The sequence below is a fragment of the Desmodus rotundus genome, chromosome X (genome assembly GCF_022682495.2).
Source record: "Desmodus rotundus isolate HL8 chromosome X, HLdesRot8A.1, whole genome shotgun sequence".
In the NCBI taxonomy this organism is placed as follows: Eukaryota; Metazoa; Chordata; class Mammalia; order Chiroptera; family Phyllostomidae; genus Desmodus; species Desmodus rotundus.
In genome coordinates this window covers 81,655,631-81,672,272 of record NC_071400.1, presented here as the reverse complement: position 1 = coordinate 81,672,272, position 16,642 = coordinate 81,655,631, and the positions used below count along the sequence as shown (strand labels likewise).

General features: G+C 41.3%; 1 protein-coding gene across 8 annotated transcripts in view; it reads right to left on the bottom strand.

Annotated features, from left to right (window-relative positions):
* Positions 1-16,642, bottom strand: part of DMD (dystrophin) — a 1,965,474-nt gene that overhangs the window by 295,243 nt on the left and 1,653,589 nt on the right. For all 8 annotated transcript variants that reach the window (XM_053917632.1, XM_053917633.2, XM_053917631.1 and 5 more), the window contains one exon: positions 1,972-2,118. In XM_053917632.1, the coding sequence (XP_053773607.1) occupies positions 1,972-2,118 (147 nt within the window). The remainder of the gene's footprint in view (positions 1-1,971; positions 2,119-16,642) is intronic.

The window sequence follows — 16,642 nt, the reverse complement described above, 5'->3', positions numbered from 1 at the left end:
CAGAACATAATTCCAACAAGCCCCATATGTATTATGAATAGGAGCAGCTCCACCGACTCTAAACTAAATTTTGTCATGTGGTATCTCCCCCAACCCGATATCCAGATACAGAATCATATGACTGAACTAGATGTGACCTTAGGCAAAATGGACTGTGTCATTTTATACATGAAGGAATTGAAGCTGAGAGAGGTTAAACAGCTTTCCCAAGATAACATGGTCAAATAATAGCCCCGTTTCAAATTGAAGTTAGGCCTTCCAGAATTCACTCCAGCGCTCTTTTTACTGTATCACACTGTCTCCTTTCATGTATTTCCTTATATCTGTATCCAAGTCCTTAATTATTGGAAAGAGTGGTAGAAATTAAGCGATTCACATTTCCTTCCACGTTACATCTAAATAGCACGAGCTATAATGGATCCCTTAGCATCAGATCTTAAAAACTTTTCCTATCTGTCATAATCTTTTGACCTCATCGGTGAGTTTAGATGCTAGTGTTATAAATCTTGTCGTGCATTCTGAAAGCAAATGTGGACGTCAGCTCTCTCAAAGACATTTTAAGACATAGTTCAAGACTGCTTGCACGGAACAAACATAGCCACTGCTTTTCCTTGGACATTTATTACTTTCCTTATTTATGCTTAAAATGGAAAACGTACTAACATGAAACTGATAAGCTTTACATAGCGCTTACCCACCATGGAGCAAATAGACACAGGAACGCATTGCTTCAGTATACTGCCTTGCTTTAGCCAATGCCACTTCTAACATTTTATAACACAAATATTTCAAGATTATCGATCACAACAAGAATGAAATTATATGGAATCTCAAGAGGTCTTGAATTTGGAACATGTCTTTATTAAAGATCTAGCAATTCCTTAAGGGGACTTTCAATCACTCGTAAACGGACTGCCATTTGGAAAAGTAATCTGGTTTAGCAGGTTTTCTTTCTTATTAAAACATTGAAAGAAGTGATTTGGAAACCCAGCTGCCTCTCTGTCCCCAGCAGCATACCCTCTGCATCCTATGAAACTGGAAAAAGGAGAGAAAACAACTCTCCTATTCTGTGCTTCAATCGGTCTCAGGGTTTTAGGGTATAACGCGGTGTTCTTCAGACACGGAACGTAGAGACACACCGCCTCCACCGTTAGGTTTTCTGAGTTCTTACTACGAGCCACGTCCTGTCCCAAGAACTGCACATGAATTACTTCATTGAATTATTAGAGCAAGCATGTTACAGATGAGAAAACTAACAATCGGAGAGGCCAAGTGTCTTCAAGGTCACTCAGTAAGACTGATTCCAAAACCTGAATGCTATAGTAGTAATAATTATAAACGCAATAGCACCAAGAGTTGGAATTTATGCAGTGTTGCTATGGGACTAGTACCGTTCCAAGTACTTTCCATGTGCTTTGACCTACGTGTCCTAGTAATTAACCAATATTTTAGAAACATTTAATATCCCCACGAGAGACTGAGGCACAGAGAGTTTTGATAACCTTGAGCACATTTATATTCCTTGAATTTATTACAGGAACCTAGGAAAAATCTCCATGTGTAGGTTTGCGGTAGAATGTTCTTTCTTTAAAAGATTTTAGAATGTCTCACCTTTGATTTTTGTATGAATTAGGATTCCAAAGGGAAAGCTATTCTAAGAATCCAAGCAATAATAGTACAAAATAATTGCACGCCAGTAATTTCCTTTCTTAATCATGATTCGGTATTATCTCCCGCGTTTATTGCAAGATATAGTAAAGCCTACTTTTAAGCCATTTATAAAAGTTAATTTTAATACGATTGCAAGCATTTATATAGGGACTTATCAAATAATATAAGATATCCTATAGCCACAAAATATTACTGTGAGCATGATGTGAAAAAATTACTTTTTGGTCCCTCAAAAAAGCAAGCCTTATCTGTCTATTCTCTTATTGTAACAAGGAGCCGTGATGCTCGTAACGCGCCTACCTGCAGAAGCTTCCACCTGGTGTTCAGGTCTTCCAGGGTGCTGAGGTTGTATGGTGACAGCTGAATGCCGGATGTGGTGAGCTGGCGGGCAAGGTCATTGACGTGGGTCACGTTCTCTTTAAGAGGCACGATTTCTCCTCGAAGTGCCTGTGTGAAATAGTCAAGGGCAAATTGGAGGATGAGAATATTTAAATCACAGGAACAGACGCATGGGAGCTACGAGAGACCTTACCCCGTGGGGGCTGCGGAGTCAGCGATGTCCGCTTTGTCAGAGCGGTAGTGCAATGACGGATGTTTGTTAATGGTGAACAATGCGATGTATGGGGTGCTGCTTCGGTGCTGTGATGAACTTTGTGCACAATAAGCTCGCTTCTATTCCTACACAATAGCCCTATGAGGTTCATAGTTGGTGAATTCTCATCTTACACGTGAGAAAACAAACTTGCAGAGGTTAAACACTGCCCAAGACCCGATGGGTCAAAACTGAGGAACCTGGGACATACCCAGGTTCGCCTGTCTCCAGAGTTTCGAATCACAACAATTATATTATAATTGTCTGCAAAGACATTGTGGGTTGGCGACAGAACAGGGAAAAAGATAGTGCTCCTAGATCTAAATTCTACTCATCCCACAACCAAAATTGGATCTTTTTTTTTTACAATAAAAAGATATGCTCAGTCATACAATATTACATTCATGCTTTGCCCCAACTACATAATAAATAGATTCACTTAGAGATTAGGGTACTTTGTCAAGTTCTAAGAATGACTTCCTGGTCTCCTGGTGCTTCAGTCCTTGTAGCAATGACTGAAGAGGCTCCCATGGGGCTTCTCAGCTGTTGCTAAAGCACTAGATTGGGATTCTCTGATGCAATCCATCAGGCCGATCTGTTGAGCAGAAGAACCCTATGCAGACATGGGGAGGAGATTACCATGCATCATATCTACACTATTGAGATGGCATTTATGGATCTTTAACATGATGCATGGCGTCCAAATGTTCCAATGAGCAATTTCTAAGGGACAAACTCCCTCACTTAGGAGACACTGTGTGTAATGTAATGTCTGTGCACAAGGACAGCGTCACCGACTTGGCTGTAATGTTGCTCTGACTTGCTTGATCTGGGCAGGTGTTATTTCTCTGGTTCACTGAGTTGGTAAAAAGCAGTTTACACTGACCTCATCTATAATTCTGGTTCCCTCCCACTCCCAATGGAAGGAACCAGTGTGTACATTCCAGAAGAGATTGTCTAATGAGATACCACCTCACACTGGTGAGAATGGCCATCATAAACAAAGCAACAAACAAGTGTTGGAGAGGATGCGGAGAAAAGGGAACCCTAGTGCACTGTTGGTGGGATTGCAGAGTGGTGCAGCCACTGTGGAAGACAGTATGGAGTCTCCTCAGAAAACTGAAAATGGAACTGCCTTTTGACCCAGCAATTCTGCTGCTGGGATTATACCCTAAGAGACCTAAGAAACACCAATCCAAAAGAACCTATGCACCCCAATGTTCATAGCAGCAGAATTTACAATAGCCAAGTGCTGGAAGCAACCTAAGTGCCCGTCAGCAGATGAGTAGATCAAAAAACTGTGGTATATTTACACAATGGGATACTATATAGCAGAGAGAAAGAAGGAGCCCCTACCCTTTTTAACAGCATGGATGGAACTGGAGAACATCATGCTAAGTGAAATAAGCCAGGTGGTGAAAGACAAATACCACATGATCTCACCTTTAACTGGAACCCAATCAACAAAACAAACAAATAAGCAAAATATAACCAAAGACACTGAAATTGAGAACAGGCTGACAGTGACCAAGGGGGAGAGGGGAGGGGATAATGGGGGAAGAGGGTGAAGGGTTTACAGGAACAACTACAAAGGACACACGGACAAAAACAATGTGGGGGGTGGAAACAGGGGAGGGAGGTGGGGAAGGCTGTGGTGATGGGGAGAGGTAGGGGAAAGTCAGAAAACCATACTTGAACAACAATAAAAAAATTTCTTTTGAAAAAAAAAAAAAAGAGAGATCGACTAATCCCCTCAAATCAACCCGAATATCTCACCACTAAAATGTGGTGTTGTATGGAGCAGAAGACTCTTACATAGTTCTTAAGCAACAGTAGTCGCTGTGATAACCACTTTGTTGAACTTACAGTTCTTTTAAGTGGTCATTAAAGTATTAAGAATCACGGGGTTCCCTTTGGGAGTGATGAAAATACTGTGGAATTAGACAGTGGTGATGAGAGCACAACCTTGTGGATATGCTAAACACTGCTGAATCGTACACTTTCAAAGGGTCAATTTTATGGTATGTGAACTGTATATCTATACAAATTAAAACAAAGAAAAACAAAAGACACCCTTCTGACTGAACACACACATGCAAAAAATCCTCTCTGATGTATTCATCTTCATATCAGTGGAATGCCATGGGAATCAGTCTGAAACTAAAGGTTTTTATAGGGATGGATAGTAGATATTTTGACTTCATTTCCTTCTAAGTAAATGAAGCACAATCACTCTGTTTTGCATAACAGAGAAGTTGGAAAACATTTCTGAAATGACAACGGGGAAACCTAGATGAGGACAATGATTACAAAATGGAACCACTCTCTCCTGGAGAATAACATGTGTTTCTAGTAGCCACCAATAAATATCGGATGGGTGGGAACTGTAAATGGGAAGCCACTGTAGAGACTGCAGGAGGGCCAGGCACAGCCTGACAGTGCTGGTTAGCTCTCTGTGCTAATCATCTGCATTCCCTCGTGGGGCGATGAAGTTGAGTATCCATCTCAGTGAAATCATATCTACATTTCAGTTCTGTTTGGATTACATAACCTACATCTTCAAATGTCTCTTGTTAGAATATTTTGATTTTCACTTTCTCCCTCACAGCCCTGGACCCAGATTTTTCTTTTCTTTTCTTTTCTTTTTTTCTTTTGTTATATTTTATCTTGTGGACACAGATTTTTATTCTGCATCAATGGTTTGGAGGCCAAAGGGGATTAAAAACCAAGTTCCAGCACTCATAATTCATCATGTCACTCGCTCTCCCTTCACCTTTCCTCTCTTCCTCTTCCTTTTTCCTCCTTCTTCCTCCTCCTCCTCCACCACCTCCTTTTTCCTTCTCTCTCTTTCTTTCTCCACTGTCGTGGGACCTTGTGGCTTCTTTTTTGCACTCATATCTAGCAATTGTAGTAGAAGTTCTCTTAACTCATCTCCACTTAAGACTCACCAGAGTCTTCATTCCTCTGCGAAACACACTGGCTGGAACCTCTAACAACCTCTAAGTAAAATGTTAGAGGCATCTGTCAGTACCCATGGTCTTCGGCTCTCATTACTTGTCAGTTGTGTGTATGTTACAGTAGTCAGTTGCGCTCTCAAACCCACTATTGCAAGTTACTATTGCAATTCCATAACTTCGTTAAAGATTTCCCTAACCAAAGAAATATGAGTCTAAAAATGAGTTATTATTTCTGAGTTATTATTAACTGAGATGGATACTCAACTTTAAAAGGAAAAGAAGTATTGTTGGATTAGATGTAGATAAGACCATAAAAGATTGGAAAAATAATCCAAACAATTTAGAAGGATTCTGTATTCAGGATGATTCTCCTGTTGCCTGACGGACTCTCTACATTAAAGAAAGTGGAAATCAAAAAGTTTGCATTATCAGTATGATATATGGAGAACTGTAATCAGTGAATCTACATTCAAAGGAAAAAAAATACCCTTCATACAATATTAAAATATTGATGACTGTTTTAAGATGGAATAAAATGTTTAAGATGTAGTTTTTATGATTCCCTGATTTAACCGTCTTTTTCAATTAATGGTTGGACTCTAGGTCCTAATTGAATTGGAAGAATGAGCACCTACAAGAAACTTTTACTACAACTATTTTACTACCATTGCCACTGCGACCAGTATTATCGTCAATTAAGGACAAAATGAGCCATCTGTCTAGTGTAATTTGAATGCCTAAATTTCTGTCAAGATAAATGGAGCTTTGGGAGAAGGTTAGTTGATAAGAGAGAGCTTGGTGTGAAGGTTCGGTCTGGGCAGATATGGCGATGGGCCTGAGCAGACTGAAGAACTATAACCAGCAAAAAGTCATCATCAGGGCACTTGGCACATGAAGATGGAGGAAAGGAGATAATGCTGCTGGTAGGGAAACAAAAAAAAAAAAAAAGAAAAGGAGGCAGGAGACTGTTCCAGTCAGCGGCCATTTTGGCACTTGACTTAGGTTCCAGTGGCGACCCCATAGCATGTGGGGCTGGCTAACTGCTGTGGGCTGTCAGTGCCCAGAAGTGTACATAACAAGAAGTATGGCCCCCTCAACACAGAATCTCAGGACACTTGATGTAAACAGTGAATACAGGTACCATTTCAGAGGTGTAACATTGCACTTGGCTACATTTCAAATATTAGAGCTTTCAATATTGCACATATAAATTTATCTTTAAATTATTAAATACCAAATACAAACTGTCAAAAAGTACAGTTCACTCTGAACATTGTGATGGGCTGTTTAAATACTACCAGCATTCCAGTAGATTTTTATTCTAGTTTGAAAGCAGTGAGAAAACACTGAAGGGACCCATTATACTGTGGGTTTTCTTTGAATCACTTAAACATCTGGAATATGTTCTTCATGAAAGAGCAAACCAAGTCTAATTTTATTATGACTAGTTTCATGCAGGCGGAATTTTCACTTCATTAAATGTTCTCTGATTATAGATATAAAAGTACTGGTTTAGAATGATATATTAGTCTGATGTGTCAAGTTTTTCTTCTTTTTATGAAATTAAATTGCTCATCAGATCTTTGCTTATCCTTGTGTAGTTGAAGATTTCTTCAAATATAGATTTAGAATTTTTGTCATCATCCCCTTTGCAGCAAAAGAAAGGAGTGGTCTATTAACGAGGGAACATTATTTTTAAGGGAGCAGTTTTAATGAGATAGGCAATGGACAATTCCACAAGGCACAGAAGAAAGTCAGTTTGGAGGACTGGAGAGAGTAAGTTAATTAACTTCTCCTTTGAGGGCCTCCAATTCCTCTGTGAAGAATGAAGTGAAGGGATCAAAATTTTGCCACACTGAAGGTGCTTTTTGGGATATTGATTTAAGCTGTTTATTAAGAACAAAACACTGACTTCCAGTCAAGGTAGCGGTGTAGGCAGACATGGTTCGCCTGTTCACACAACCACATCAAAATTACAACTAAGATATAGAACAACCATCACTTAGAACCATCAGAAATCAAGTTGAATGGAAGTCTGACAACTATGAAATCAAGTTGAATAGAAGTCTGATAACAGCTGAATTAAAGAAACCACATCCATCCAGATTGGTAGGAGGGGTGCGGAATAGGCTGGTCCCACACCCATGTGTTGTGGATAAAAATTTGGGAGGGGTATCTCGGGAGTGAGGAGTCCCAGTCCCACATCAGGCCCCCCAGCCCAGGATTTCAGTGGCAGGAAGATAAGTCCCCATAACTTCTGGCTGCAAAAACCAGTGGGGACTGAGTCAGTGGAAGAAAATTCTGGAGTCCCATGCAGTTCCTCTTAAAGAACCCACACACAACTCACTGACTCAGACTCACTCCCTCTGAGCTCCAGCACCAGGGTAGTAGCTTGAAAGGCACCAGTGGCGTACAGGGAGGAAATGAAGTGTCTGGCATCAAGGTGAGAGGTAGGGGCCAGCTGTCTCCCAGACAGAAAGGTGGACAGAGGCCATTGACTCTCTTCTGAACCCCCCTTCCATAGAGCCACAGAGCCTGCAGGCAGGTGCCATATCTGAAACTCCATCAATCTGCCTAACACTCTTTGTCCTGCCCTGGAGATCCCTTGAGGCTCTGTCCATCTAACTTACAAACTCACCCAGGCTGTTAACAGAGACTTTTCCATATGAATGGCCAGTCTTGGCTCATATTTCACAACTTTCTAAACCCTATCAAATAAGCAACAGCCAGCCTCAGTGAGCCCCTAGCCCCTGTACCGCTTGCTAAGTGGCCCCAGGCCCAGCAGTGGCAGCAGCTAGCCTAGATTCACAGCTTGGCTTCACCTGGGGATCTCCAAGCCCAGCACAAGTAGCAGCCTTCTCAGATTGCTTTATAGCTCAGGCAGGATGGCCCCGGGGAAAACACAGGTGGGGGTTGGCCTCAGCCTGCACCACCCCGGAGACCCCAGAGCTTGCGTACCCAGTGGACAGGTCCAGACCATGTCAGAGCATCGCCACCCTGTCCCTGCACAGTGATCCTCCACAGAGGGTGGAGGTTGGCGGTCAGTGGTCACAGCCAGTCCTTGCAGCTGACTGTCCTGGGTAAATCCCTCCCATTCATCTGCCAACAGCAACCAAGGCTCAACTACAAGAGGAGGGTGTGCTCAGCCCACATGAGGGGCGCACCTCTAGCACCCAACTTGGGTGACAGGGGAGGCTGTGCCACTGGACCCTACAGGACACCTACTACATTAGGGCACACTACCAAGATAGGGAGTCATAGCAGCTCTACCTAATACATAGAAACAAACACAGGGAGGCTGCCAAAACAAGTGGACAAAGAAACATGGACCAAATGAAAGAACAGATAAAAACTCCAGAAAAAGAGCTAAACGAAATGGAGATAACCAATCTATCAGAAAGAGAATTCAAAACACTGGTTATAAGGATGCTCAAGGACTTAGTGAGGACCTCAACAGCATAAAAAAGACCCAGTGAGAAACAAAGGATTCCCTAATTGAAATAAAGGACAATTCACAGGGAAAGAACAGTAGACTGGATGAGGCCAAGAATCAAATCACCAATTTGTAACAAAGGGAAGCAAAAAACAACCAATCAGAAGAAGAAGAAAAGAAGAACAATCCAGAAAACTATGAGGAGAGTGTAAGCAGCCTCTGGAACAACTTCAAGCATTCCAACATCTGCATCACAGGGGTGCCAGAAGAAGAGAAAGAGCAAGAAATTGAAAATCTATTTGAAAAAATACTGAAAGAAAACTTCCCTAATTTGGTGAAGGAAATAGACATGCAAACCCAGGAAGCACAGAAAGTCCCAAACAAGAATGCATGCAAAGAGACCCACTCCAAGACACATAATTAAAATGCTAAAGGTTAAAGATAAAGGGAGAATCTTCAAAGCCACAAGAGTAGTTCCCTACAGGGGAATTCCCACAAGACTGTCAGCTGATTTCAAAAGAAACTCTGCAGGCTAGAAGGGGTTTTCAAGAAATATTCAATGTCATGAGAAGCGGGTCCTACAGCCAAGATCGCTCTACCCAGCAAAGCTATCACTTAGAATCTAAGTGCAGATAAAGGGCTTCCCAGACAAAAAGAAACTAAAGGAATTCATCATCACCAAACCATTATTATATGAAATGTTAAAAGGACTTATTTAGGAAAATAAGAAGATCAAAACTATGAACAACAAAACGGCAACAAATACATATCTATCAACAACTGAATCTAAAAAACAAACTAAGCAAACAAGAACAGAGTCAGAATCATGGATGTGGAGAGCGTTTTGTTGGTTGCCAGATGGAAGGGCGGTGTCGGGGAATAGGTGAAGAGGTGAGGGGATTAAGAAGTACAAGCAGTTGCCAAATAGCCACAAGGATGGAAAGTACAGTACAGGAAATGGAGAAGCCAAAGAACTCATACACATGACCCATGGACATGAACAATGGTGGGGGGACTGCCTGAGGGAGTGGGGGTGGAGGGGACAGGGGGAAAAATCAGGACAACTGTAATAGCATCATCAATAAATCACAATAAAAAAAAAAGAGACAAAATACTTAGCAAGAACTTTTGATCTTTCCCCCTTTCCTGATCAAGAGATTCGGACAGAGAAACCAGCCTCAGGAAGGAGATTTTAGGATGCCACCTAGGCCTAATTTGAGTTAAGTATGGCAAACGGGAGGGCTTCAGGCAGGGGCCTGTTAGTGAGAGAGCCCCCCATGTCCCGTTGTTTCTGGCTTTCCTAGCAGGGATTTTGGCTGCCAGGTGTGTTCCCCGCTTCCTCAATTACCAGTACATCGCCCATTCTCACTTCTGAAATCTAAAACCCCTGTGCCCCCACAGGTCCTGCTTTTCTGCTTTGTCCAATAATGCCTTTCATATCCAACTTTGCCTCTCTGTCTTCAGAATTTTCATGTTTATGTGAATTCCCCATACGCACATATTAAAGTTTGATTTCTCTCTTGTTCATCTGTCTCTGTTAATTTGATAGTTAGCCTGGCTAGAAGAACGTAGAAGGTGAGAGAAAAAAGTACTTATGTTTTTTTAGCCTCCACAGAAGCAACAGACTTGGTGTAGCATTGGTGTGTGAGGTACACCCGCCGAATGTAAGCAGGATTCAAGGGTACGTGGGGACACTGGAATTAGTTGTGACAGAGACTGTGAGATGGAGGGGGCCTAAGAAACTACTGAGGTTGCCAGTCAGGGTTGAGGGCCCTTTTGAGGCTGAGGACTCATATGTTTTTGCAGAACCAATCTGCCCAATTTTCTCTTTCTCCAACAGTGTCCCATGCAAGCCTGGAGAAAATAGTTGGTCCAGGAGCTTTGTCAGGGGGTTTTGTCAGGGGGGTGTGGCATTGAACACTTAGGGACAAGGCAGTTGAACTTTCAGCTGGAATGTGATTGAAAAACAGACTGTGGAGTCTAAACTGGATTAGGAAGAGGGAAAGTGAAGCAAGATAAGGCTTAGGGATGGAGAGAAAAGGCGAGGGTGCAATGGTGGAGGTGCCAGAGAACCCAAAAAGACTACCGCAGGAGCACACGCATGTGACAAGGAGAGGGGATGCTGGGAGGCTTGAATGAGCTCTGCCATTTTTGAGTTTATTTATAAATTGTGACAGGTACATCTCACACACGCGCACGCACACACACACAAACACACACATATATATACATAGTGTTTTATTCATATATTAATGGTTCTACTGAAAGTCTGGCCAACTTCCCTTCTTAGCAATAGTACACGTTCTTCCTGAAGCCTCAGCCGAGTAATACATCACGGTCCTATCTCACCTGCTAGGAATGCAAAATGAGTAGGGTCTGATGATGAAAGGTCATTCTAGAGCTCCAGGCACCGTGCAGAGAAATTTACATTATGCATGCTCCTCAAAAACTGAACTAGTGACTAATTGTGCTTCTCTCTACACAGTGAAACTCTACTGAACGAATGTTTGTGAACTGAAAAAGGGCCTAAAAAGAGGAGGTGCTAGGAAAAATTCCCGGCCTTCTTCATGCTGCCGTAGTGAGGAGATGAGGGGGACGAAATAGAAATCGTGTCTGCAAATACAGCTATTAGTACCAGCACTGGTGCTACACGTGGCTCAGCGAAGGCCTCTTGGAGCTCAGGTACCCGGGATTTGGGGGCAGGTTTTGCAGCTTCTGCATTTCTGGATGGGAATATCATCCTGATGAAACTGAGTGCCTGCCACTGGGGCCAAGATGGTCAAAGACCCTATTCTGCTTTGCCCAGAGGACCGGAGGCCTCCTGGAGCCTCTGAAATACCAGTAGGGGGGAAATGGGCTGCTCAACTGTGGTTGGACCGATAACAAAGAAACATAACATAAGATGTAGGCAAGCTTTTCATGAAATGCATCACGCCTGGACACGTCCACCGGTAGTCTGTAACTTTTAGCTCTTTATTCTGGTTGTTTCCCTGCCCAGTGTGGTGACCAGGATGTAGGTTCAGCTCTTGTCCCTGATAGTTACTGCCTTAGGCTGGTTTCCGAGAAGCAGAGTCTGACTGAGTGCTCTTAAGAGAAGGGGAGGCAGCGAGAGAAGCGGGAGGACAGGGTAAGAAAGCTAAGTAAGGATGAGGTCTTGGCTGGGGACTGGCACCAGCCTGGTCCCACAGGGAGCTCTGGAGCACAAATTACAGCCTAGTCGGCCCCGTCCTGAGACAAGGGGATTACCCTTTCCTACCCCGGTGTCATTAAGTTATTGGCCACTAGCTGCCCCCTGGCAACATGGACAACGTGAATAAAAAAAGAAAGAAGCCGGCCCCTGTTAGTGTGGTGAAGCTATAATTCAGCTTTTATTTTAAGAATGTTGGGGTTATAAGCTTCACGGTGAAGCCATGATCTAAAAGATGAAGAATTATGATGAGTGCAAATAGGAAAGGATTTCAAAAATGGAGGCTTATTTGTGTTTGGGTGTGTACTCTTTTTCGATAATACGAACAGAAACAAGATGATTTTTCATGAAAACATGAGCATTCTTTAAGGAAAACACACAGCAGTTAATTGCTATTCTTTTAGTGCCACAGATTTGGAACTGTGGTGACTCGGAGGGGAAACCTCAGTTAAAATATAATTACTGATAATTGCTTGGCAAAGAAAAGCACTGAATTGCTTCATGCCTTCAAAGATCACACTGTTTGCCTAAAATCTTTTTTTTTTTCATTTAAGCTACCCTAAGTCATCCTGATTATGCTATATCTAGGTCATTAGTTCTCTGTTTCATTACTTATATTCTTATTCAGTTTGCTCGTCAAAAGTAATCAGGTGCAAATACGAAAACGTACAAGAATTGCCCTGAAATCTGAATGTAAGGAAGACAATGGAAAGAAACAGCATAATATTTTGCCTTCGGGCTATCACGATGAAAACTGATGCTGGAATAGAATGCAGTCGCCTCTCTATTAAAAAAGAGTACATGTTTCAATGACATAATTTATTGTCGAGAATGTCTCCTCCAGAGACAAAAAGTGATACTAAAGGCACAGGGATGTAGTCATTCAGCCTGCAGACTGCAGCCTGTGTCTCAGCTCCACATAATAGTCCCTCCATATTTGGCAGAATCCAGGACTCGATCTTATGGGAAGAGGGTGCATCTCCGTTTTGTTGAGAATCTACGTGATAGCCCCATAATGTTAGCAATGAGATAAGCCTCTTGCAAGAAAGATATTTGTCCAGAGCTTGAACAAAGGGTCAGAGGTAGGAAAGCTTAATGTGTTTGGGAAAAAGCAAACAGTCTTTAATAAGTTGAAGCATAAAAGACAGGGCAGTCGTGGAAGCCAAATTGCAAGCATTTTCTTGGAGCAAGACTGCGGTGGATTTGAATGAGCTGGCTTGTGCGATGCCGATAATGAAAGTTTCTGCAGGGTTATGGCAGAGTCTCTCGGAAACTCTTTTAGTTAGATTTAATTACTACTCACTTGAAAACACTTACTTTACATCAATTATGTACTATGCATATATGTAGTATGCATATGTCTATTATGCACTGGGAAAATGGAACTTTGAACACACTCAGAGTCATTGTCAGGCATGCACAATTGAGTGGGTTATTTAAAACAAAACAAAACAAAACACCAAAGCAATTTTGCCATGAGAAGTTGTGACATGGGGTTTGCAAAGTGAAAAGAAGAATGCTGAGGCGGGTCACGAGAGACGCCCTGAGGGGTTAAGGTGACTGAGGTCATCCACACAGGAAACGCATGCGCATCGGGGTGTGGCATGTTCATCTGCGACATCTCCGGGAGATCGGTGTAAGCTGGTGGTCATTTCGGAAAGGAGTGACAATGAGTGTTCAGAGCTTCGGCCAAGGAGTAACACTGGCCACAAACAGGGTGGGAGCACATGGCAGAACATTCTCTGTCAAATAATTTTTATAGGTCTTATGCATGTGAAAGAGAGCATTTTTCCTTGTGCTTTTATGCATGCTTATTTATTCACCAGTCAAAAAACACTCTTATTGAGCAACTAGTATATGCTAGGAATGTTCCAGGCGCCAGGGACATAACAGCTCACTAAGCAGACCAAGTCCCCATGATTGTGCAGCTTAACTCTAATGGATAAAATTTTATTTAAATGATGATTGTTATTGCATAGGCTTTTAGAAGCTTACAAATTCCACAGTTATAAAATGCAACATTCTGACCAAGAAAATGCAGGATAAACTATGGTATTGTATATAGTAGTTACCAACAGATTCTCTTTTCCATGAAATCAAATTAAACTACCTTTGCATCTATAACTCACGATGAATGAACACAGGAGTCTAGGGCTGTGAGTTACCTGTGCAATATGCTAGATTAAGTTTGCTTTATACTAGGCACAGTTATTGAATTTGAGTTCTACGGGGAAGATGCTCACTATTAAAACAAAATGGATCTTTGCTCACTTGATTTGCCATTTAATATACTGTTATCAATTTAGACATACTATAGCAGAACTGAATTAGAGATGCATATAAATTCTCTAAGAGCTGAGATAAAAATAATTCAATGGAAGAGGGCTGAAAAGGATTGTAGAATGCCCTTCAACATCTACTTTTCCTTTCAGATGATTGTAGCTCTTGAATTTAATACACGTTTTTATTTAGTCTTTCCAAAAAAGCCTTTCTACCTTACAAATGGAACAACAGAAGAACGAGATACGCATCTACTTAAAGTCAAATGAAATGAGCATAGACTGGATTTTCTTCAGTGAAATCTATGCAACAGCATGTTGAGAACTAAGACTGGGAATTTTAAACCAATGGCTCATCTTCGTTTCATCATATTCCTGGCCTGAAAACAAAGTCTTATGTATTGCTTCGAACCAATGTTAGTGGTTATTACTCTTACCTGGATGTGTGTATGTGTGAGATAAATCTAGCTTCTTAAGCGGTGTCAACAGTTTACTCAAATTTTCATTTTTGTCGTCATCTATTGAGGACTTTGAAATATTCCTCAAATCTGTCTGATCACATCTTAATGTAAGACCTAACTTCATGTCCTATTACGTTCTGTTATGACAACTGCTATCATGATAATGTCCACGTAAGTACATGCAAATGATGAATCCATTACTCCTTACACAAGTGTGTCCACGTATCAAGCTGTCTGATAATATTTGAAGTGTACTCAAGTATTATTTCAAAAGAATTCAAAGTCACTGGCCAAATCTCCCCTTTATGAGTGACGAGTATTCAACTAACAAAGATATCATATTTTAATAGCAATAGATGTTTTTCTTTTTCAAGAAGGGAGTATGACGGTATTCTCGGAGATCTGTGGGAGTGATTCAGTGTTGGTTACCTAAAGAAGAATACTATTTCAGTTGAAGAAAGGGTTGAACATCTTAAAAAAAAAAAATCTTTTCTCGACAAATTCAAGATTTTTTTTTTGGAAGTCAGAGTGGGTCAGATTTCACTCAGATCCATCTTGCATGTGACATTGAAGCCCAAACCACAGGCTACTGTCACACTGAGACACCCTGGAAAACATCTTCCTTTCACCTTGGCAACAAAATGCAGGGTGGTTCCAGTGGTACTACTTCATTCCCTGCTGTAAGCTAAAGCATCTATTGAACTCATGCTCATTTATTTAGCTTGTATTTCTTTTAATCTTATACTATATTAGATGCACAAAAGTCATGTTATGGGCTAACCCTTGTGGTGATTCTAGCGTGGGATCTGTGCAGCCTGGAAACAATAAGCCGTTCTCTGTCCCTGCTGGAAATATGCGGAGACTGACGGCCAGCTGACAAGTAGTAAGTGAAGTGAGTGAGATGTGGTTGGGTGCGGCCTTGCTCCACAGAGCAATTAAATGGGTATTACGTAATGTGATCTAATAGGATATAGGTTCACAGCAATTGGACAGATTCCAAATTGGGTTAAAATGTTTTAAAGTAGGAAAATAAGTACATGAAATGAAACTTGGTGGTGGTTTGTCACTGGTTCTAAAAAAAATAAAATAAACTATGTATAAAGGAGTCATGGACAAAGACAATGGGGCGGGGGGGTAGGATTGACTGTGGGAGGTGGGGGTAGGTGGGGGGAGAGTAGTGGAGGCAAAATGGGGACAACTATAGTTGAACAACCATAAAAAAATTAAATAAACCAATATTATTGCTTATTTTCCTTTTTCATATTAGTTTCTATTTAGTTACTATACTTTGGCATACATTGTTGATAAACTGACTTTACTCTCTTTGCTAACTTGCCATGTGAAGATCAACAAGAGGATTTAAATATCTGATGGGGGAAAGTTCTGAATGAGCCCGCTGTGTCCGTAATACTGCGGAATCCCAGGGAACACGACCTATACAAACAAGTGTGTTTGGAAGCAGGACTGGCAAGCTCTTAACTATCTGAAGAAAAAAGTTTATCATAAAAATCAATTTTTAAAAGGAAATAGAAATTTATCTTAGTGTTCGATTCTCCAGGCTCATTCTGGTTAAGAGACTTTAACATTTCAGGGCTGAACACACTGTGGAAACTTAATAAGTATTGAAGTTTACAAACAAACAAAAACATAACAATGATATGTGGCCCAATCTCCGCAAACATTGAAAACCAATGTCTCCTTACTCTACCTAATTCAGTAAACTCAATTATTTAGTATACACTCGATTTGAGTGGGTTTATACATAGCTATTTCAATTTTACATTGAACATGAATCCAATTACTTTTAATGTAAAATTTCCTTTCTTTCCATCCCCCGCCCCGCCCCCCCCCACCCCCAGGATTCAAGAAAGAGGGGGGAAATTTGTTTTGAGTGTTTCCTGTTTAACATTCAAGTATATTTTAAGACATTTGTTTCTGTTATATTTATCCCATACTTCTCATTACATGCACCACTCACCCTATACCCCAACCATGAACTTTTCCACAGGCATTGAAACATAGTGATTTTGCTCCATACTTGGGGCAAAACACCCTCTTGCCC